We start from the raw sequence: 25,753 nt of genomic DNA on the forward strand, positions 1-25,753 counted from the left end.
AGGCAAGATCGAGCCCAGAGTCATTGAATCAAAAGACTTTTCTGTATCTGTTGTATTTATAATGCTAAAATAGATTTCCCCAAATGGAGTATGTTAAAGAGAATATTGCTTCTAATCTCAAAATTTTTCTCTGAACATTTGTTTGTTTCAGAGATGGAATTCTGTGAAAATCCACACATCGTGTGCTCTGGCTACCAGACGGACTTGCATGGTGTATCTCAACGTGGTTACCCATTGGAGATGGGTTCAGATGTGGATACTGAGACTGAAGGTGGTGCTTCACCAGATCATACTCTGAGGATGTGGATGACGGGGATGAAATCAGAACACAGTTCCTGTTTGTCAAGCCGGGCAAACTCACCTTTGTCACTCACTGACACTGACCATGAAAGGAAGTCTGATGGAGAGAATGGTAATAAAGCAATCGTATAGTATACTAAAATATAAAGAGCAACTTATTTGAACCTTTTCTTTTCTTGTTTATTTTTCTTCTCTTTCTATAGATACTCATTCTATAGACAAATCAAAAGGCTTAAATTATGTTTATGTTATGTTCATAGTATATACTGAAAATATGAAAGTGAGAAGATGTTTTGGGTTAATTTGTATATTTCCTTTTAACAGTGGAAGCAATGTTAGCTTCCCCTTTGCATAGATTAGGAACATAGGGACTGATCTGAAACCCATTGACATTAACTTTAGTGGTCTTTGGATCAGGCCCTTAATCCTGTAAATGCAGTTGTAGTGGATGTACTTCAAGTAGGAGCTCATTCTGCAAACACTGGCTTCTGGTCATAGTACTTCAGACTGACTAGTTCCAGTTGACTCCAGTTGACTACTAACCTCAGTTAAAAGTGCTATGCCCAATATTAAGTGTTTTCAAGATCAGACTCTTTTTTGTACACTGTACAATAATCTCCTGTGGAGGTGGGATAAACCCTTTACTTCAGACTCCTGTCATACTGGGCAAAATGCTAAAAAAACATACTGTGGGCACAGCCCTGCTTTTTCTGCCAAAAGGATTGGATAGGTCTCTTTCATCACTCGTGTCTGTGATCCTTGTGGTATGTAAGGCTTTATCACTATTGTTGAAAAAGTTTGTGTTCTCTTCCAGGCTTTATGCTTATGTAGTATTTGAATGTTCCCAGAAGGTAGAATTTTTTTTAAAAAGTTAGTAAGAAAATCAAAGCATTATTCACCTCATTGTAGCAAGCAACAAATAGAAATATTTTCTAATAATTTCCCCACTGAGTATTTCAGAAAATAGGTAAATAAATATTATCACATATTTCCACTAAGTATGAGTAGGCCTATCCCATGTTCTAGTTTTGTATTTATACATGTATGCTACAGTATAGAAATTGTGAACGAATTCATATTAAAGAGATACACCCACACACCTATTTTACTGGCTAGGAAAATATCAGAAGGGGGCAATGAAAATAACTGATACCATTGTAGTATTCAGAGTAGTGCTGTTTTAGTAGAGATACAGTGGTCCTGTGATTAATGTCGATTTTGTAGATGTAGTATATCTTTTGACGGTACTCGAGTTCAGATCATATGTAAAGTTGATAGTGTAATTATAATTAGTCCTGTGGGTGATCATTATACAATTCCCCTTGTACACCAGTGAAAATGTCCCATATATCTTCAAAGTTACAGGAGCATGACTTCCCTCATGTGCTTTATCCATCTGAGGATTAAGTCTTCTGTGCCAATGTTCTTTGTTATTTTGCTAGCATCTAAGTCATGTGAGTGCTGCCACTTACTTGTATGGAGAGCAAGTGTTGCCTTCTTTCATCTGTCACCTGAATTCTGCCTGTTGGATATGGACCTCCTTCCTTCCACTCACAATACTTTTTAGGCATTCTGGTTCTTAAATAAGGATTAGCAGGCTTGAATATGGCCTGCCCAGGGATTGTCTGCCTGCTCAGTAGTGGAATGTTTAAAGGGAATGCTGATTGCAAAGGGAGCACACTTACTTGTATTATGGAGATAAGGGGATCTTTCCAGCCCACTATTTTAAGGTTTTTGGAGTTGACACCTTGAGATGTGGTTGGCTGTTTGGCAAAGATGTCAAATTTTGCTTGCAACACTTTTTTATGGCTGGGTCATTGTGATAGTCAGCTGGTCATAGTGTTACACTAAATGTCATATTTGGGGTCATTAACAAATTTCCTCTGACAGCAGATTGTGTAGTTGTAGATGGAGGGGGACGCTGGTATTACTTTACTCCCTATGCATTGAAAGAGTCAGGGACTGCATGATATTGGGGGAAGGAGGCCTAGTTATAGGGTTTTGAGGATGGAGTAACTTTTTGTAGATTCATAGATTTTTAAAGCTAGAAGGGGCTATTAGGAATATTTAGTCTTACCTCCTGCATAGTCCAGGCCATAGCATTTCACTCAGTGATTGCTGCATTAAGCCCATAACTCCTAGTCCTCCATAAATCTTTTGTCACTACTTTTTAATCAAGGTGCCTGTTTTAGGTTACATTCTCAGCCATGGGTCCCAAATCCTCTCCTCTGATTGGGAATAGGAGGTTGAGGGAAAATTGAGGTGTTGCACTGCTGTTGGGAAGGGCACTGGAACTAAGAATACTGGTAAGAGGCATTATCTGTCTGAACTCCCAGTTCTCACTCTGGGGAATCGACAGGGTTGGGGTTGATATCATAGGCTTCATTGTACTTCTCTGCTTATGGATGGGACACGGCAATACTTATAGGTTTGTAAAAAGCATATGGATAAACTCTGAGACTACAGGGATTTAGGCCACTACTGGTGAGTTAATAGTTTTCATTCACAGGTTAAGTTTATAAATAAATTCATGGTCAGAGGACTTGAAGCAAGAGATGTGCATGTGCGTGTGCACAAGGTTGACTTGCATACAGTGTAAAAAAAAAAAGCACTCTCTGAACACTGTTCTTTTCAAGTCTTAAATAATTGTAGTAATAAAGAACGAACCTAAGTGAATTGCCCAGCCCTTTACACTTAGGACTCTCTTCATGAACCAGATGTGCTAAGTTTATCCTTGAATGTCATGTGATGTGCACAGAGACCAGTATTTTCTCAATTACTGTGAAAATAGACTTCTTCACCATCAGCAAATTTCTTACTAGGCCACCTCAGTGAACGTTTGTGGTATGAAATTGGGTGACTGCATTATTAGGTTGAAAGGGGGAAAATTATGTTGTGAAATATTGTTTCTTCTTCCCCAAAGCCTGTCTTACCTGACCTGTAAAGTGAGACCTGGAGAAGAAGAGACCTACAGAAATCCTGGGTTCAGAGGGTTTGTCCAAATGGTCTATGAAAATGGCTTCTTGCAACTAGAATAAAATTAAGGGAAAATGGCTTTTCTATTAGTTCCATAATTTAGTTTCTTAAAACTTATATTCATTACTTGTAGTATGAAAAAGTCTCATTTTCCTTTCCTTTAGTCTCCAAAAGTGTAGTATCGTAACAACAGATAGATAACCACATTTAAATGGCAGCATTAGAAGGATCCAAAGATGTGGACTGTGGTAGAATGCTTCTTTTACGTTGATCTCAAGCAAATCCACTCTTGCATGCTACACACTACTGAATGGTATTTTCAGTGGGCCAGATCTTGAAGTGCTTTCTCAGTTTTCATTCAAGCAAAACTCTCATTAATGCCAGTGTGAGTTTTTCCCTGGCTGAGGGCTGAATAAATTAAGAATAAGGACTTCAGAAGACCATATATTAAATTATATGTGTATAGTAAAAAAGTGATCTAAACAGCTTGGACAGTTCTTATCTATTTGGGATGGTTAAATACATTTTTCTTATCCCGCGCCCACATGCGAGTATTGTATAGTTAATTTGTTCTTGTGGATAAATACCTTTCATTCTGTACAAGAAGTCATCCAACCACATGAAGAATATGGGTCAAAATGTATCCTAGTTACACCTGAAAAAAGAAAAGGAGTACTTGTGGCACCTTAGAGACTAACAAACTTATTTGAGCATAAGCTTTCGTGAGCTACAGCTCACTTCATCAGATGAGTTACCCTGGAGACTTCTGGGTGTAACTGAGAGTAAAATTGGCCCTACATATGTAAAAATAATGATCACACTGCACATTGAGTGAGGTGCAGGGGGCCACTTTTAAGATTGTGAGAGGAAGGTGTGTACCTCTTTAAGGGGTTAGAAAGACATGGGGTGACCTATATGGCAGTGCAAAGCAGGCTAGCATGTGGATGTTGACCCATCCGTCCCCTTCTTTCAGCTGACCGGAAGAGAGGGGGCACTATATAGGTCCCTGCTGGGAGGGAAAAGCCATCTTTTACCTGGGACTGGTGGAGCGACTCCCACCCATAGAAGTGGTGAAATACTAGGTTGTCAGGATCCTCTGTGGGAGTTGCACTACTTGCTCCTTTTTTGGGGGGCTGGGATGGAATTTCTCCCTCACCACCAGATTGGCCAAGGCAAAATGGGGGGGTTGCCTTCCCCAGGCAGATTTAGGGGGTGCTTAATTGGAGCAAACATGGAACGGGAGTTAGAGTCCAGTGTAGGTACTCTGTAGGGATGGGATACAGTGATCAGATAAAATGGATTGGTGAAAGATTCAAAGGAGGCATTTGTTAAAGGAGCGGAAACATGGGGAGTTCGGAACTGCTTTGACTGGCGCAAGGGGACCCCTCCCTTTATAGCCTTCCCCCTCCCTTCATTTCAGTGGGGAGTCAGGTCTCATCAGCGGGTTAGCTGGAGTCCAGGATGGGTAAGGGGGAGAGCTGATGAAAGCCTCTGGATAAATATGAAAATGATCATGGAATTACTTGCACTCTTCACTTTTGTCTGCCGGGTGCTCCCAAACAAGAATAAAGCTGGGGCCTAATCAAATCACATCCAGTTTCTCCGGACCTTCTTCAAGCATAGCTGGGCAAAGATATGATCACAAGAGAGTCTTAATTTTTTTGTCTCTAGATTACAGTATTTTGACAGACAATATTTAACTTGGCTACCTGGGTGACATGATTCTGAGTTAACACCGCATCTTTTGCTTTCTATTCTGAAAATAATCTAATATGGGGAAAGAGTTAAGATATCTGGTTATATTAAAATGCTTACTATGTTTACATGGTGTACTTAAATCCAACTGAACAACATAGCCTGCACATTTAATTGGATACTTTAAGAATACTAGATCCATATTTAACATCTTTAGGGAATATTAAGTCTTGAATGTAACAATTTTAATATCCCTGGTTTGTACTATTTATAGTTACTAATTTCTTACTCAGAGTAGCTGGTGGAAGATGTATGCTTTCTCTTGAATTTCTTTATGAACCTAATCATCATTCTTTATTATGTACTGAGTAATTCCATTTGATAGTTTACTAGATAACTTATTTTCCTATCAGACACCCCAACTCTGTCATAATCATTACTTAAACACACTCTTGTTTAGGGAGCATTGAACAAATTGTTTGAGTACAAATATTCTGATTTAAATTAGTTGTTCTTAGTGTTAATGACAATTAATAATAGCCTGTTAGTGCACAAACTGCCTTCAGCTGTGCCTGAGGCTAAGCAAAATATATATTAACTACTAGTAATGAATGACCAATTTCTTGGGAATTGTTGCTTAACTCAGCAATGCTATAAATAGCCTGTTATACATGTACACTCTTACTGTATAATGTGTGACGGTAGACCTGCAGCAGAAAAGTTACACAATGACATCCTTAACTGTATTTATAAAAATAGAGTAAATTTTATTGCATTGAAAAGGTCAGCAATTACCCTCAACCCATTAAAATCATATTTTCTATTACATCGTATCATAATATAATTTTAATTGGCTTCAATAGTTAAATCTATCAGCATACTATTCTTAGTAATTTATGTAAAAAAAAATCCTATGTACCTGTATGTTTGTAACAAAATTACAATATCTCATAGTTAGAGAGTGATAATAATGTTTATTTTTGCTATTGAGAATGCTGTTAAAATGTATATACGTCTGTTGTGTACTTGATTTTTCAATTGCTGTACTCATCCAAGGAAGTACAGGATCTGGTCTTGTTTTGCATTGCTATTTCTGACTTACAGCTCTTGAGATTTGGTTAGTGGATTTCTTTCATAACATAATTATCTTTACCTGAAAACACCAACAAAAAACAGAACAAACAAAAAACCCACTGAAGAAAATGGAAACACTGCCTTTCACTTTAATGGGCTTAGGATCAGGCACGATGTGCGGTCATAAGTGTTTTAATAATATTAACAATACCTAGCAAAGCATTATTATCCTACTTTGACACATGGGGTAAATGAAGCACAGATAGGATAAGTGATTTGTACAAGGTCACACACTGAATCTGTGGCAATATTAGGGTCTCCATCTCCTAGCCCTGCTCTATCAATCTGATTTAACATGCACCAGTGTAAATCAGACATAACTCCATTAAAGTTAATGTACACCACTTTAGGTGAGATCAGAATTTGCTTTCAGTGTTGTAACCTAAACACTGTTGTCTCCCTACTATAAAGCCTTACTGTATTTAGGTTACAGATAAAATTTGGGTTTAATTGTGTGAAAAAATGTTGAATTAATAATTTTATAATCTATATAAATTTATTCATTTAACACATTTAAATGGGAGCAGTGACCTAGTGCATAGAGCACTGGACTGGGTCTCGAGGGACCTGGGTTCTATTTCCTGCTCAGCCACTGGCCTGCTTGATATGCCCATCTGTAAAATAGGGATAATGATGTTCATCTAATTTATAAAGCACTTTAAGATCTACTGTTGAAAAGTGCAGCAGCAGTCAGTTTCCAATTTCATTTACACTGGATGTCAGTCGATTTACTTTGAATTTAGTAAGATTAGAATACCACTCTCAGGAAGAAGTAGAAAGTTTCACATTTTAATGCAAGATGATGAGAGTATTGGAATTAATTCTGATATTATTTACTGTTCTTTTGGAAACAAACAAAATCATCAGACTCATCTCTCCATTCTCCCCTGCGTTCAAATACCCCATCTTCGCACAGGAAATGATTACCAACAACTACATCATAATAACAGTACATTTCCTGAACAGTTTATCATATGAATCATTAGGCAAGATTTTTGTTTAAACTTCCTGTTGCTAAATATGGAGTCAGCCAGTGCTTAATTTATGTCAGGGCTGAATCCTGGCACCTAGACTTGGCCGTTCATGTCCCTGGCATCTCTGGGCTTGCTGTGTCAGTTCTGAAAGTTAAAAAAACTGCTTGAGCCCAAGCACCTCTTTCATTACAAATTAAACACTGGGTCAGCCCCTTAACTTCAGTGTTATTCCTCTGGATTTCACTAGTCCAACTGAGATAAGAACTTGGCCCACCAATTTTCAGGTCAAATAATGCAGCTAAATCTCGGCAAACTGCCTTGACAATGTAAGGGGTAAAGATCCAACTTAATCCCACACCAACCAGGTAATTTAAAATTTAATGTTACTCTGTCCATTTCTAATCTGCATTATTGTGTCATGATATTGTAGCATAGATTGTGTATAAAATCATGGATGTGCACTATCAGACACGAACTCCAGACACTCATAAGAGATAGTCAAACCACTTGAGTTGTGCATAGTCTGCAAAGCCTTATGGCTGAATCTCCTGAATCTTGTGGAGTTTATCTAGGCCCTTAAAACCTGATCTTCCCTTAGATCAGTGGTTCTTAAAGCCGGTCCGCCGCTTGTTCAGGGAAATCCCCAGTGGGCAGGACCGGTTTGTTTACCTGCTGCGTCCGCAGGTTCAGCCGATCGCAGCTCCCACTGGCCGCGGTTTGCAGCTCTAGGCCAATGGGGGCTGCAGGAAGGGCAGCCAGCACATCCCTTGGCCCGCGCCACCTCCCGCAGCCCCCATTGTCCTGGAGCCGTGATCGGCCGAACCTGCGGACGCAGCAGGTAAACAAACTGGTTCAGCCCACCAGGGGCTTTCCCTGAACAAGTGGTGGACTGGCTTTGAGAACCACTGCCTTAGATAATTTGGAACATGAGGCCATTAATGTTGTTTATATACATGGATTTTCAGTTGCTGTTGGATTGCTTTTTGGATTTATTTATTTTTTTTACATTTGCATCATTTTGTTTTTAACAATAGTACAACTTATATTGCATACTTTATCTACAATTGATACAGCTCCAAAGAATGTACACAAGGCCCTGCAATGACATGGTAATGACATTGCCAGGAATATTAGAGTATAACTTGACATTGTAACGGCTCTGTAGGAGACTCTAAGACACTGCAGTGGACTTTGTAAGGGCTCCTGTGGAAATGTTACTATTTCAACGGAAGCATGGCATTTGAATTGCTTTGGCTGTGCATGAGACACATCTGTTGATGTAACATTGATTCAGTTGTAATGTCTTGAGAGCATTGAATCTGTTGCTGACATTTCAAACATTTATGAAACATAGTTATTATTCATGGCCAGTTATTTTTCAATATTATGGGCCAAATTCTGTCCTTTAAATGCACGCATTTGTTACTTTGACTTCACTGGGAGCTGAATCAATGTATCAATGTAAGCTGGCCCTATGTATTGTTTTTATTCTTATAGTTGAATTGTAATATTTTAAAATCAGTAAATAGTGTTTTTAAACTTTACTGTTCACAATGTTTATTTCTACAGCAGCAGACACTACACTGAGGGCAAAATGCTGGCAATATTTAATGCTCTACACTACATCTCATTGAAACAATGTTTGGAACTGGGGAAAATATTTGTGGTGTTCTATAGTCCGTGACCTTTGCCTACAGCATGGCAAATGCAGCAGTATATTTACACAAGATTGTGATATTTTTAGCCTTACAATTTTGTTTTCCTTCATTGCAAAGTTGAGGGGTGGAAGGAGAGAGAGAACTTGAAGAGAACAGCCAGGTTTAATTGTTATACCAGAGCGGGCTAAACTGGACAATAGAGCTAAAAAAAAAATCACACTGACAAATATGCTTCCCTCCTCTGTGCTCCGTGGGGGTGGGGATAATGCACATGGGTAAGGGTTGGTGAGGAAAGAAAAGATAGCTACATGGGCTATTATTCCTCTTTCTGCTTAGCCTTCTGTGTTTTGTGGATGGAAGAGAATGAACAGGAAAATATGTTTCCACAAAGTCAATACAAATGATGTTGCTGTGTTTATACCCACTCTTGGGAGCATAATTTACAGGTACCTTCACTGGAAAACCCTCCATAGTGATGGGTCTAAATATTTTTTTCATATGTTTTTCATAAATCTTTGGTGTCATATTATAAGGATAACAGTGGGACAAATCCAGCCATTAGATACGCAGGTGCAGTTTCACTCAAACCAATGGTCACCTCTATACCAGCATGCTTTATTGGTAAAACTATATTTATGAATAATTATAGTAGACACAAAATAGTTTTCTCTTTTCTCTCAGTTAAACTTTACATTTTAAAATTATAAACGAGACTAGAATCTATTTTATGGAGAAACTTTTGTGATAGCTTATTTATATTTCCCCTTGCCATAAATCATTGATTCTACTTTAATATTTGCAGTTTCTTTATAGACTTCCTTTGGAATATAAATAATTAATCAAATTAAAAAAAACTGGTAGAAATTGAAATTATCCATCTTGTAGATATTGGTGTGGAACTTTATTGTTTAGGTGACTTCATATAGTTAACAATCAAGATTTCCTTAATATGGAGGACATGTTATTTTCAGTTAATCTGAAAACTCTGCATTTGAAAAGCAGTTTCTCTGTGTGATGTTGCACTCCATAATGTTTTATGGAAATGTGCATATAAGGGTGAATATGATGGAACTGAAATATGCTTTAGGCAAAAGGTCTCTTGTAAGGTATCATTACAAAGCTTTTAATCTACTGAGTGTGTTCATCCAATTTGTATGCATGTATCATTCTTGTATCTGAAACTAGGAATATGAAGTATAACCCTGAGGTCCTATAGTAATTATTCAAAGTCTGGGCCATTAATGGTGGTTCGGAAGCTTGATGGCTTCCATTGACTTGGACAATTGGTTGTAAATGGTCTGTTTACTTGCAAACCTTCTTGGGTGCGTGCAGGCCAGCCCTGGAAGAAAGGAGGCTGGGGTCTCACAGGACATATGACCATTTCACCTGATACTGGAATCCACCTTAAACCTGGTGCTTTTCTTTTTAGAAGGAGGGGTGGGGACTCAGAGATACAAAAGATTCCCGCCTTGTGCCAAAGCTATAAAAGGGGGTGGAACAGAACAAAGGGGGCTTCCAGTTATGTGAAAACTGCTAGTTAACACCTAAGATGTCTGCTGGAACTAACAAGGACTATACCAGGGAAAGGATTGGGCCCATACTAAGAAGGAGTCTAGTCTGTGAAAGAAGCTTATTGGCATATCTCTGAGGGTGAAATATTATTTGTAATCAGTTTCTTAATGTATTCAGCTTAGACTTGCGTGTTTTTGCTTTATTTTGCTTGGTGTCTTATGTTGTTCTGTCTGTCGTTACTTGAAACCACTTGAATCCTACTTTTTACACTTAATAAAATCACTTTTGTTTATTAATTAACCCAGAGTAAGTGATTAATATCTGGGGGAGCAAACAGCTGTGCATATCTCTCTGTCAGTGTTATAGAGGGTGGACAATTTATGAGTTTACCCTGTACAAGCTTTATACAGAGGAAAACAGATTTATTTGGGGTTTGGATCCCATTGGGAACTGGGTATCTGGTGTGTTGGAGATAGGTGACCTGCTAAGCAGTTTTTGATTAAAGTCTGCAGCTTTGGGGGCATGGACAAGACCTGAGTCTGTGTTGCAGCAGGCTAGCATGTCTGGCTCAATAAGGCAGGGTTCTGGAGTCCCATGCTGGCCGGGAAAACAGGCTCAGAGGTAATTCCATCACATTAGGTGACCATCCCAAGAAGGTCTCTGTGACTGAACCCGTCACACGCTGTTTGCAGAATACTGTGATGTTCTGGAGCATTGATATCTAGTAGGCAAGTGGTTTTACATTTCATAGTGGCTTGCCAGCATTAGCAGTTGTTGAAACAAACCCCACAGATGTGAAACTTTCATGCAATACATACTGTTTTCTGTCAACTAACAATTTTGGCACTATACACATTGTGTTTAAGGGCTCTATCCTACTCCTGTTCAAATAAATGGAGAAGATTTGACCCTAAGTGAACAAATTTTGGTGTACAAAATGGTGTGTTAATGGATGGTATCCATTATTTTCTGGTTCATCCAGAACTCAAAATTCTTCACTATTATTTTTCACTTCTATAATTCTCCACAACTCCAAAGTACCTGGTGTATTTTGGCCCTGTCACTTCATTCCTTTTTGACTTTGTACTTCAATACAATATCCTTTTTTGTCTGTCTTAGTAATATTTTCAGGACTTTAGATAATAATTGTGAAACAATTGATTTAATTAAATAACATGAAAAAATAGTTCAAAAGCACTTTGAAGGGATACTTAGGCCCCAGACCTGCATAGACAGTTATGCATGTCCTTGATATTAAAATCTAAGGTATGGTGGGCATCTTTCCTATCCTTGATTTAGAAAGGATGCACTGTAAATATCTCTAGAAGCGTATGGAGTTAATACGAAAGCATGTGAAGGGGTTGCAGGAAAAAGAGGGAACTTATAAAAATATAGCATATTTTATCATGTAAATTCAAGAAGTAAATTTATCATCTACCTGAGATAGTATAACAATTTTTCTTCCATTGCTTAACATTTTCCTACATCAAACTGTCACTTTGTAATGTTAACAAACTTAAATCACTGTAAAGATTTTCAAAAATCTTTCTATTTTATTTCTGAGTTCTAAGCATCTTCCTAGGGTTAGAATCACAGTCTTGCTAAATTGATCTGATGGTTGGAAGCTGTTTTTCATCATGTTACAAGATGGTCTTCTGAAAACTGTAAGTAAAGCACTTTTTGTCCAAATCAAGGCTTGCCAGAAAAGTTGTTAACTTTGATTAACTAAAGATATTACCTAAGGCCACCGGAATGAGTAATTTGATCTTGTTTTACTGGTTCTTTGTACCCTTGACCTGAGACTTTAAATAAAAGAAATATCTAGGGATTGTTTTCAACAAGTTGCTTTTCAGTTGCTTCAAATTGAATTAGTGTAAGTAAAATAGAAAGAAGGGATCTAGCAAATCAATACTGCAATGGTAGTAAACTGGAAAATACTAACAAATTATCCTTTTAAGATTTAGCAAGATTTAATCTAAACATCATTTTCTCTTGACCGTATGAGAGCTCCTACGGTAATTTAATACATAGTCCTAATATGATGAGAAATTATTGCTCTTTCCTGGTCCTTTTTACCTGTTTAATTCACTATGTGCACAATATAACAAGTATCAGAGGGGTAGCCATATTAGTCTGTATCCACAAAAACAACGAGGAGTGTGGTGGCACTTTAAAGACTAACTGATTTATTTGGGCATAAGCTTTCATGGGTAAAAAACCACTTCTTCAGATGCATGGAGTGAATATTACAGATACAAGCATAAATATACTGGCACATCAAGAGAAGGAAGTTACTTTACAAGTGGAGAACCAGTGATGATTAGGCCAATTCAGTCAGGGTGGATGTGGTCCACTCCCAATAATTGATGAGGAGGTGTCAATACCAAGAGAAGGGAAATTGCTTTTGTAGTGAGCCAGCCACTCCCAGTCCCCATTAATTAATGGTGTTAAGTCTGCAAATGAATTGTAGCTCTGCAGTTTCTCTTTGAAGTCTGTTTTTGAAGTTTTTTTTGTTGCAGGGTGGCTACTTTTCAATCTGTTATTGAATGTCCAGGGAGATTCTCCTACTGGCTTTTCTGTGTTACCCTTCCTGATGTCCAGGCTGGACACAAATCAGATATATGTCCAGAAAGGTGCCAACTCCTAGAGAGGCTTGTCTCTGCGAGTTCAAACTGGATTTTCCAGAGACCAACAAACAAAGAAGGGGGTTTGGGATAAATAGCCTGAGTTTAAAGTGCCTCAGAGTAATCTTTCTGATCCAGCAAACGGACAGGACCTTCTGTCCAAGAGAAGGGTTCCAATCCTTAGGAAAGGGTTGGAAGGACTGACACTGACCAGAGCCCCTGTTGGAGATGGGGTGGGAGGTTGATCTCTGATAAGCTTATTAGCATGTGGCTAGGTTCTTTTATCATTCTTAATATGTTTTTCTTTAATGCTTTATTACCTTTAGAATAGATGTGCTTGTTTGGAATGAGTTGAGTGGCCACTTAAAACTGTATGCAATTACAACCATTCATAGCTTTTGAAGAGAAAGCAAAGTGCAGACGCTGGCCTTTTAGACACTCTGACTTGCTGGGGATTACAGAGTACACAGGGAACTGTGCAGCCTGGAAAAACCCAGGTTAGGAAGGAGAGACACATTAGTCTCTGCCCAAGAGAGATGACGGCTGGGACCACAGAGAATAAAGTTGGAGTTGGCCTGAACTGTGACAAACATGGTTCAATATTTGTTAATCTTTTGTTTCAAATTGCAATAGTGAATATTCTGAAGATCACCACAAATGCAAATTATTTAGAATAATCAATATTACCAGATGACAGAACATTGTAAAACTGGAAATATTTGCACCTGTAAATAGGTTTAGTTGGAGAGTTTAAATGAAACAGGCATGTTGGAATAATATGTAACTGACAGATTCTTTTACCTGTAACCTTGATAATTTACTAACAGTGAAAGAGAAATAAAAATAAAAACCCTCCACATTTTTTTTTGCCATAGACAATAGAGCTGTGATCAGAGGCCATGTCTGAAATCATACTAGCTTAAATTAAAACTAGCAAAACACATTGAATGATGTACAAATGAATGCACTTTGTTTCATCTTGCTTACATATACCTTATCTTCTGAAATAAAACGAAATGTTTCATATATAAATTTTGTCACCTTTAATAGCTTTTATATGCCTCTCTATATTTAAATCCAATTTCATCTTTTGTAACAAAATCTTAAGAGATATCACCTATAAATACCTAGGAGCACTGCATACTTCCTGCAGGCTGCTTCCTTTCTCTTAACAGATGTTTTGAGTAATATTTAAATTAGATTCACATTTCATGTTTATATTTGTCCTAATTATGTTGAATACTTACCTTCTTTATCTGAAGTTTCTCCCTCAGCTGCCATATAATGAAGATTTCATGTAATGACTTCAGATTACACAGCTAACTTTTGACGTAGAATACTACGTTGGCATCTGTCCATAATATATTCATCCCAAGGTGCATTGGTGATGTATTTAGGGAGTAATCCTACAGGCTGCAAAGCAGCCACAAAAGCCCCAAATCAGTGAAATAACTGTGTTTCTACTCTCTGGAAAGCTAGGCAGCAACGAAAAAGGCAAAGGGACTCTACAAATTCCTCTGCATCATAAAGCCAAATTTAATAGCAGCCTAATCCATGGGAGTGTGCAGGTGGAGCTGTGAATGGGCCAGTCATGGCCAGTAAATAGATCAACAAACTGCACAGATCCTGAAACCATACACCCTGCTCGCAGATTCCAAAAGGAATATGAAAAATCATGGAGATTAAGAAGAGCTAGGGGCACAATGAGCTGTATATAGTTAATTGTACCCATCCCTCACTCCCATAAATTTTGTGCATTATTTTTTTTTTTGTTTTCTGATAGTCACCATTAGCTTCTGAAGGTAAGGGCAGTATGACATATTGAAGTATTTTCAAGCTGATGAGAGAAAGGCAATGAACTATTTAAATTTAAATATTTAAAGTAGATCAAGTTTTCAGAACTAAATTCCAAAACAGTTTACATTTGTGGACCTTCATCTCCAAATACTAGAGTCATTGGCTGCATATGAACTTATTTATAAGACTAGCGCTGCAGTGTATAAACTGTCCCTACTTTTCTTGTCATAAGTTTTTATTTTTCTTCTTTTTCACTTTCCCATTTGGTTTCAGTATTGATCAGAATAATAAATGCTGCCAAGAGCATGTCTTTGTTTGAACCAGACAATTCTGTCTCTTTTTGGGGTATATTTGTGGAGCAGCAGTTTTATATCCTGCTATTGATGAGATGTTAATTTTCTTTTGACTTTTGAACCTAATGATTATGATGAGCAACTCTTGAATGTTGCTTTGGGCTTGTTTTACATGGATGTACTTATCATGCCGTTTGTTTCAAAGTTGATGTTGAAATTACCCTTTTAAATTGGATTGAAAGTATTTTATGGTGGTTTATTCCAAGACTTGTTCTCTATTTTCTCTTAATTTTTGCTTTTTTTTTTTTGTCATGCAAGTACTGTGCGGTCTGAATATTTTCAGGATACTGTATTTTCAGCGAGATACTTTCTTGAAAGATTTTCCTTCTATTAACTGGATCCTTCTTTGAATAAACTTTCTTTAAACAGTAAATTATATTCTCGAGTGAGGACTGAATAGATACAAACAGACATTTTTCATCATCATATCTTGCTTTTTCACTGGCTGTAATGTTTGCTCATCTTCTGTCATTGGGGTATTTCTTTTCCCTGCTCTTTATACTGGTGTTTCTGATATTTCCTTCTGGTATCTTTTAGCAAGGAGCTATCTTCTGTGTAGTTCCTTTCTGCTTTCAAGTGTGTGTAGGTTAGTGCAATAACATTAAAGTCTCTTATCTGCAGCACAACTCTCTACATTCATCCTGGAACTTCTTTAGATATTGATACAAATTCCATGTGCAGAATAGGCACTGGAGATCTACTGGATGTTCCAAAAAAGGAGAATTGTACCTGTAGTTTCTAGTAGAACACATATCTATCTATTGTAAAAAGAACAGGAGTACTTGTGTCACCTTAGAGACTAACAAAATTTATTTGAGCATAAGCTTTGGTGGGCTTATGCTCAAATAAATTTGTTAGTCTCTAAGGTGACACAAGTACTCCTGTTCTTTTTGCAGATACAGACTAACACGGCTACTACTCTGAAACCTATCTATTTTAAGTAGCACACATTATTATAATAGCTTAGCGCATACTGTCTTTAATTTATCTAACTTCACAAGGCCCCTGTGAGAGAAGAAAATACTATAATGCCCATATTACAGATGGGAGGGATTCTCCCGTCTGCATAGGTAATCCAACTCCTTGAAAGGCAGTAGCTAGGTTGACAGAAGAATTCTTCCATTGACCTAATGCTGTCTACACAGGGATTAGGTCGTTTAATCCACAGGTGTGGATTTTTCATGCCCCTGACCGACATAGTTAAACCAACCTAATTTTCTTATGTAAACCAACCCTAAGTGACTCACCCAGGGTCTCACAGTAATAGAGTAGGGAATTGAGCCCAACGTCTTCAGAGACCTATGCTAGCACCATAACCATTGAACCATCCTTCTCTCCATGTAGTGCTCTGCTAAGGGCAGTATAACCTGTGCCACACTGGAGGAGTTGGACAAGAGAGTACTCTGCCTGAAGTGTCTGGAGGCATTATTGCCTGAGTGAGTCATGATGTTTCTGGAGGAACTGCAGGGACATACAGAGCAGCATACTTAATACACTTATTGATAATGATGTACTGTACTTTCATCCCTGGTGCCTACCTGGGACCTTGGCCATGTTCTCCTTCCACCTTGCTACACAGCCAGTCTCAGTTAAGTGCTGAAAACAGTACCAGTTGGCTTCCCATTGCACACTGGAAAAATGCCTGCATCCTATGTGGAAGTACCAGGTGGAGGAGGGCCTTTGTACCCTACCTATACACATTCTGAGTCTGATGTAGTTAGGTCAGTGGTATAGAACACATTTACTCAATAGGGAGTTGTTTACATTTTCTGATGTAGATTTCAAACTCTGTTTACTATTTTTTCTTCTTCAGCACTAATTATCTTTCATTAAATGTGTTTGTACTTTGTATAAAAACAATAATTGCAGCTACATGCAATTTTGTCCTTGGTAACAGTTATTGAGTTATTGCCTTTCTTGTTACTCTAAATTGCTGTTGGGCAAAGTATCCCCTTGGTTTCAGTATGTCCTCACATTTGATGCATTTCTCCCCAAACAGTGCTGCTGGAGTTTATACTTTCTGTTGCTCCATTGCACTAAGCTCTTTACAGCTGGTATTTTAATGTCTACTGAAGCATAGGAATCATGCTGCATGCACTGAATTTGTGCTTTTCGGTATAATTTTGTTTGGACTGGTAAATTTAGTTGCCTGATAAAGTTTTCAAGTTAATAGTTTCCAGCTGATATATGAATTTCACATTAGTTTTGGATTTGCTTATACTTGTAATGATATATTGGGATCTTGTGTATCATTTGGTTTCATAGTTATTCAGAAAGTGTGAGATATAGGTGCTGCTGGCTTCTGGTGCCTTGTGAGCACATATTGACAAGTTGCAGTATGACGTACATGGATGAGAACTGAAGGAAACATTTAAATTTGCATTCCAAATATTTGACAATCCATATTGTGATCCCCACAAAAATCCAACAAATAGCACACATCTGAGTTGTAGGTCCCCAAATTCCTTGAAAAGGTAATGGTGTGTCTTGTGATGTCTTCCAACCAGTGATCTGCACAAGATGGAGATAACTGTCTCTGTAATAAAGTTGGCTTCTGGGATTGGTAATGCATTACGCTAAAGAATTTTCCTGTAGTAATCGGCATGAGGAAGAAAAGATACCATGGAATACTGTACTAATCACTAGTAGGGATTCAAGGATCTGTTATAAAAAGCAAAATAGCATCTGGGGTTGCCAAAAAATCCTGGGGATTATGTAACTTTTCTTCTTGGGGCAGGATCACAGTAATAAAACATGATTTCCTTTCACAAAACTGATTTTGGGAACAGGGGATGGGCGGGGAGCATTATTTTCAAGCAATAACTGCTGAGCTTCTTTTTTGCCTTTCAGATGTACTCGTGAAGGCTTTAGTCATAAGTTTGCCACAAGCCCAGAGTGAGGCCGCCTTTTGACAAGCAAAAAGAGAGTGGTTTTTGTTAGTATGAGCTCAATCAAATTAGCTAAATATGATTGAAAAGCACCTGTAGATTGCAGGCTAACATGTTTAAACCCATGTTAGTTCATTATGCTGTAACCTAGGCTCCTACGCTGGTTTTACACAGCCAACTAATACAGTTTCAGATGGGTTAGCCTGCATCCTTTTCAACTGTAGTAACCTAACACAATTGAAAACCCAGCTTTTTTGCTCTGTGAATCAGGGACTGTCGTGCCGTGAACTTGTAGTTTCTGGGGAGGGAATAAATTGCCCCAGGTCTACTATACCTGACATAGTGTACGTTCTCTGGTTGGGTGGCACATCTCCGCTAGCCAGTGCATTGAGGGATAGAGCCAGAGCTCTGCCAAGTCCCTTCCCAATTCTGCTGTTTTCTGCCCACCAGTGAAAGGAAGGGACATAGCAACTCTGTGGATCCTAACCATCTCTCCTGTGATACTTTCTGTGACTGTGACATAAGTGCATAAGGGGGCCTTTGCACCCCTGCCTTACCACACAATTTGGCCTGAAACTATATAAAGGAGAGAACTCAAACATCGTCTCGCTCTCCCCTTAATTCTGTGGACAAAGGCCAGGCTCAGAGCTCAGCAGGCACAGGGCTGCTGCCGTGCTAGAACTGGGCCTCTACAAATAGAGCAACAAAGTGGTGAAGCTGTGCTCCTACTTTCCATTCTGCCCCAGCTAATGGAGCTTACTGGGCACAGAGGGGAACAGATGATGCATCTTTGTAAAGGCTTGTACAATAGCCGCACTCCTTCAATATTTTTTACATAAAGCAGTGCTTTAAAGGTACAATTGAACACATAGTGTTTTTCTCCATCAGTGTTTGTAATTATTAAGCAGTTTTCTTTTTAATTTCTAATGTGGGGCATTGTTCATATGCTTTTTTTGTGGAGTGTTTAATTTCTTCATGGTGACTTTCTGTTTGTCTTTGCCCATGGAAAAAATAAGAATTGAGTCGTTCTTCCTCAGGCCTGCATGGTGGTGTATTCCATCAATGTTTAACTCAACATTCCTATTGATGATTGCATTGATTATTTTTATTCTAGTCTGTGCTTCTGTCTCCGTTCTGGCTTTTTACTTTTTATAGTTCACTTCCTTTTGAGCAGCAAATTCAACTGAATTTGATTGGGTGCGTATTTTGTTTAAAATGTCATCTCTTCCTGAATACAGATTTCTCCATAACAGCTAATAACCTGCAGTACTTGAAAGCTCCTTTTTCTTTTTATAACCTGTATTTTTTCCAGTATGTTGTCTGATTACTGCAGTGTGGTTTCAATTTTTTATTGGATCATTTTAGGATATAATAATTTATTTCTGATCTTCAGTGCCTCTCATTCATGTCTGAAGTGGCCTGCATTATTTCAATCATTCATTTTTGTTTACATCTTTTCTTTCCAGTCAATCTCTGCATTTTGTCTGCAAGTATCTTCCTAGCTTGCATCTTCTTTTTAGTTTTTTGGTATCTAATTTCCTTTTAACGGAAAAGTCAAATGGAAGGACATCTTCAGTACTTTACCTATCTACCACAGCTAAATTTTTCTTATAAATCTGATTATGGTTAATCATTACATAAAGCTTAAAAAATAAAGTTTTAGGAGAAAAAAGAGAGGGACAATTTTATATTGAAGATTTTTTTTAAAATGGCAAATTGTAAGTACATTGCAGTAATTTTAACAGTACATGTATCACATAGTAGTGGTATATAAAAGAATAAATAAACCCACATAATCTAAATTAACACATTCTTTATCCCCTCTGTAATATTTTCTTCAAAGCCATTACACTAATCTATAAATAAGTCTAATTCATAAAACAGTACAGAACTGGCAGTACAGAACCCTCCTTTCAAACCTGAAACTTGACATAGGTTTATCTGAAAGGTTTTCTAAGTTTTGTTAAACTTTTAACAAACTTGAGCTGTGGATCAAGCAAACCTAGGACAAGTCTGAGGCAACAGTCTTCACAGGGAAGAATCTATATGGTTTTGAGTAGATACTTAGCATTTTCAAATTACTTGTGTTTAAATCCAGACAAAAGCAGGTGGCTTTAGTTGACTTACTCTTTGAATTTTAGGGGTTTTTTCAAACACAAAACAAAATGTGACTCAGGGTGGAGGGCTGTGAACCCGTGTAAATTTACACCCAAAAGTTCTGATGAATCCTTTGTGAACAGAAACCATAGGCGCCAACTTTTTCCTTTGCTCCACTCCAATTCAGCCCCCGCCCTGTCTCTTTCCACCCTCTCCCCTGAGTGAGCCCTGTCCTCTCTCCTCCCCTTCTCCCTCTCCCTCCCTCTCCCAGTGCCTCCTGCATGCATCAGAACAGCTGATCCCGGTGGGCAGGAGAAGCTGGGAGAGAGGGGAAGAAGTTGATCGGCGGGACCGACAGTGGATGGGAGGCTCTGGGGGTATGGGGGAGAGCAGGCTGCCAGTGGGTGCTAAGCACGGAGTTGACACCTATGACAGAATCTGTTTAGTTTTGCACAGAATTGATCCAGAGTCCTGGCTGAACCCAGATTGCAGATTTCAAATAAAAAAATATCATTCAGGAGTGGGAATGAAACACAAACAACCAGCACCCCCTGCTCTGTTAGTGACATCTGAAGCCAGCCAGGGCAGTCAGCAAAGTGGGCAGGTGAGGCTGTTACCTAGGTGAAGAATCAATGGGTTTGAATTGCAGCAAGGGAGGCTTAGGTTGGACATTAGGAAAAACCTTCCTAACTGTCAGGGTGGTGAAGCCCTGGAATAAATTGCCCAGGGAGGTGGTGGAATCTCCATCGTTTGGAGATGTTTAAGAGCAGGTTACACAAATACCTGTCAGGGATGGTCTAGACAATACTTAGTCCTGCCATGAGAGCAGGAGACTGAACGAGACGACCCCTCGCAGTCCCTTCCAGTCCTACGGTTCTCAGCCAGTTGAGCACATTTCCAGGGTAGCCTTTGACAGCAGGTTCCTGTGGAATCTCAGCCACAATTGAAAATGCGCTCTCTCGTGCCCTACCACCTCTCACAGGGTTGCCCCTGTGGGCACAGAGGGTTGTAACTGACACTGCCCAGTTCCTTCAGGAATGAATCTAATCTAAAGGTGTAGCTGAGACCTCCAAAATATGCAGTGAGTTAGTTCAGGTCTATAATGTGAATATACCTGTCACAGGGCAATCACAGATGTACCTTGCTGCTTTCCCCCGCCTCTTCTCCCCGTCTGTCACAGCCTCCCCTGATTGGCTGCTTCTCCCAGCATCTCCCTACATCCCTTATTCCACCCTCCACTCTTCGTTTCTGACCTGCTACCTTTGGGCAGGAAGGTTGGCGTCACCACTATGGAGGGAACGCATGACCATGAGTGAGTTAGGAGAGGGGGTGCTTGCTGAAGTCCAGATATATTATATCCATCAAAGCAGTTACCCTGTCCAGGAAGGAAATCAAACTGGTATGGCATGATTTGTTCTTGGTAAATCCATGCTGGCTGCTAGTGATTACATGCTGGCTGCTAGTGAGCTTCAGCTCATGAAAGTTTATGTTCAAATAAATTTGTTAGTCTCTAAGGTGCCACAAGTCCTCCTTTTCTTTTTGCGGACACAGACTAACACGGCTGCTACTCTGAAATGTCAGATACTACACTGAGGGAAGAAAAACCAAATGCACAAATACAGAATGGGGAAAAACTGGATTGGCAGCAGCACTGCTGAGAGGATCTGGGAGTTGTGGTGGATCACAACCTCAACGTGAGTCAGCAATGCGATGCTGTTGCGAAAAAAGCAAATGCAATTTTAGGTTGTATTAACAGAGGCATAGCATACAAGTCACGGGAGGTGATAATACCATTCTACTAGGCGCTGGTTAGGCCTCGGCTGGAGTACTGTGTCTAATTTTGGTAACCAGTGTACTGAAAGGATGTAGAGAAGCTGGAAAGGATCCAGAGGCAGGTGACAAAGATGATTAAAGGGATGAAGTGCAAGCCATATGATCAAAGGCTATAGGAACTGGGTATGTTTAGTTTGGAAAAGAGGAGATTAAGGGGGGATATGATAGCAGTCTTCAGACACTTGAAGGCTGCCATCAAAAAGATGGAGAAAAGTTGTTCTCTTTTGCCATCGAGGGCAGGACAAGAGGCAATCGGTTCAAACTACAGCATAGCAGAATTAGATTAAATCTCAGGAAAAACTTCCTAACTGTAAGAGCAGTAGGACAGTGGAACAAACTGCCTTGGAAGGTTCTGGAAGCTTCTTCATTGGAGGTTTTCAAAAGGAGGCTGGATAGCCACCTGTCTTGGGTGGTTTAGACGCAACAAATCCTGCATCTTGGCAGGGGATTAGACTAGGTGACCCTCGTGGTGACTTCTAACCCTAGGGTGACTAGACAGCAAATGTTAAAATTGGGACAGGGGATGGGAGGTAATAGGAGCCTCTATAAGAAAAAGACCCAAAAATCGGGACTGTCTCTATAAAATCGGGACATCTGGTCACCCTATTTAACCCTATGATTCTGTGATTAATTTAGATCAATAACATTCAGAGTACTGAATACCAAAACAAGCATAATGCACTGATGATGTTGAAAAATAAAGCACACAGAAGCCAGGAGGAGGTAATGTGAGCCGTTTAATTGGGAAAATGATTGTATTAGTTTCTGAAATAATTTTCAAGGAACAACCATTGGGCCTACTAATCCACACACACAGGAGACTTTTTCCATGTGTGAATAAAACTGGCCTTCTGGAATATGTGGGTCTTGGAGTCAGCACCAAGTTTTTGTGAATAAGTTTTTCAAGCTTTGGGGACTTTCTAGCAAAGTGATGTTTCCTAGGAGGTAGTATTGCAGTGATGCTAAGGAGGAGAGGCACACATGAGCAGTGGTGTCTAAAGCGATGATACTTCCATGTAAAGGACAGAAGTGCATGATAAGCTTATGAAAAAAGTATAGCTCCTGATACCCCTGTGCATAAGATACTGGGGGTGGAGGTGGGGGAGAAGGGTTGGGGAGATTAGCTACCCTTCCTGTTTGATGCCCAGTGTCCTGTACAAATAATTAACATTTAGAACAGTTAGGTGTTCTTTAGTGACTGACTACATTTGTTGATTTAATTCCCTTAAAAATATTTTTCTTCCGATTTACTTTAAAATAATGTAGACATTTTACACCTGTGAAAACAGGTGACAGCAGATCTTTAAATGTCTAATTAAATGGCAAGTAACTTGTTCTTATCCTTATTCATACTTTCTTTGCAATAGCCAAAAACAAGTAAAAGATAACCAGGAACCACCTCCTACTAAATTAATTTGATAAATGTTTAATATTAAATGCATACCACATATGATGGTATTTGATAAATCCACATCTTTGAATTAATTTCTTGACTTTTATCTCAGGCGTTAACATGTGGCTTTTCTCTACTAATCTAAAGGCACCTAGGGGATTAGCTTGAGACGAGTTTCTGTGTCACCTTCAGTAGTGTGATAAACTGATGACTGTGATTGAAATTTGTAGTAATCTTAAAACAAAATAAAAAAAGGAAATTACAGTCTCATTGAACTGTCACTTCAGAGGCTTAGACCTGACAAATTGTACAGACAAGAAAGCTGGACCTGAGCTGTGGTGAATCACATTCTGTTGAACTGAGTTTAAAGCATTTGGAAATACCCTTTTTCTTTTGTTTTTGTTTATTGCACAGACTTTTTGCTTGCTAATGATACAGAAACTAAAACTGAATGAAAAATAAGCATTTCTTGTCCCTCTTTTAAAAGGACACTGTCACAGTCCTGGTCAAGCTTCCCCTGCCTGACACTCACCAGGCTGCTGTGTTTGGACCCACACATTGCTTCTCTTTGTCTGGGCAGGCTTCAGTCACCGTTTCAACACTCCTTGGCATTTCAGTGCAAGATGGAAGTACAAAGACAACAGAGAAGGCACAAAGCAGCCTTATAATCAAAATGGAGTTTATAGTTTGATATTTAGATACACATAGAGAGTTTAGAATATGAAACAGAATTCATAAGTTGTACATAGATTCCCCAAATTGACACAATTGACTTAAGAATAGCACTTCTCTCTGAAACATTTGTTTATTGTTGTTACAAGTAATTAAGATTACTGTAAGAGAGAGTAGAAGGGAAAATATTTAAGTTCTTTTGTTTTTGTGCATTTGACACCACTTTGACCCAGAGCCCTGATTCCTACTTAAGCACTCCATGTTAAGAGGGACCTTAAACAGACCTAAAAGGAGTGCTGAGGATTCTTTCAATAGGAGAGAGTGGGCATGTCAGCAGTAGGAAGAGATAGGGCTAGAATACCTAGTACTCTGGCCAGTCTTCTGTTTATGAGCAGTCCCTATGGACAATTCCAGCTAGCATAACTCAGAAAAGCCCTTAGTTAATTCTCAGTTACTCTAGGATTGTTTTGGACCCTCGTGGCCAAAGGATCAGGGGAGTACAAAGATACCTTAAAGCTATCTTCCCTCCCTCCTCACGCTTTCTCAGATGTGCCACCTAGTGAGGATCTGTTCCTTTTTGTCTGTTCATATGTATAGTTAGGGTCTGATATTGCAAACACTTGTGTGTGCAGGAAAGCTATAGTATGAGCAATAAACTGAATGTTTTCATAAACAAAATGACAAGCAGATTAGCTTTGAAAGGCAAATCACAAAATGAATGGATGGAGGGAATTTGATTGAGAATATAGGTAGACCATAGTAAAACATTCCTTTGATCCTGTGCATCATGAAATCTTACTTGAAAAATATATGAAAGTTGACATGTATATGAGCACTCTCCCATGGAAAGAAAACTGGCTAAAGGACAAAAAAGAGTAATCCTACAGACATATCACTTTGTGATGTGATTCTTTCAGATTCCACAAGCCACATTAATTAGTAAAAGGATGGTCTTGTGGCTGAAACATTAGGTAAGGAATCAGGACTGGGTTCTAATCCTGACAATGACATATTTATTGTATGACCTGGGGAAAGAAATTAGCCTTGCCGGGCCTCATAAGCAAAGAGTAATAATAAATCCTTACCTCATAAACTTAAAAAGTTAATGCTCTCAAAGAGCTCTGAAATCACTGGTGGAAGACTTGATAAAAGTATAAAGTATAACTGCGATCATGGCCCAAGTCACCTGTCTCATGGAAACACCTATGATAGGACCTTTAGGGAGAAGGAATAGCAAATGCATTCCCTCTCTACTGGCTTTTGTGCTAGTATCACATTACACATTCCCTATCGTGTATTACATCATAGGATGCAATACAGCCTTTCCGTCCCTATCTGTAGTTGAGGCAGATGACACTCATGCTGTTCCCCCATGCAGAAATCTATATGGAGAGGCCTTTCCCCATGGATATTCTGACAGGAATAATCTGGCCCGTTAGAATTATTTGAGACACTTCCAAAAAACATCTGTTTGCTTCAGGAAATGGTATTAGTGACTCAGTTGGTGGCACTTTTCCCTCTGAGTCACTACAGAATAAGTGTTACAACATCGTGCTAAAGAACACTATGCAGATGAGAGAAAACCAAGGTGCTGCCAACTTGAGATCATTAAGAATTTCATGGCATTTTATGTAACTCCCTGGGTGTTGACTCATGTTCCCTTGCCAAATTCAGACTGGTGTTTGCAATCTTCCAACCAGAAATCCTCTTTGCAATTTTAATTGGCTAAGGTAGCAGTTTTCATTTCCTGTCATAAATTGTTTTGTGGAATTGCTGAGTAGTCTTCCAGATGCATTTCTTAGCTGTGATTTTTAATACATATATTACATAAGGCCCCAATCAGGGTC

General features: G+C 38.9%; 1 protein-coding gene across 1 annotated transcript in view; it reads left to right on the forward strand.

Moving 5' to 3' along the window:
• TENM1 (teneurin transmembrane protein 1) overlaps window positions 1-25,753 on the forward strand; it is a 535,025-nt gene that overhangs the window by 208,193 nt on the left and 301,079 nt on the right. Inside the window, exon 5 of the mRNA XM_084638540.1 lies at window positions 152-412. Coding sequence (XP_084494666.1) covers window positions 152-412 — 261 coding nt within the window. The remainder of the gene's footprint in view (window positions 1-151; window positions 413-25,753) is intronic.

The sequence above is a fragment of the Lepidochelys olivacea genome (genome assembly GCF_965140295.1).
Source record: "Lepidochelys olivacea isolate rLepOli2 genome assembly, chromosome: 9".
Classification (NCBI taxonomy): domain Eukaryota; kingdom Metazoa; phylum Chordata; order Testudines; family Cheloniidae; genus Lepidochelys; species Lepidochelys olivacea.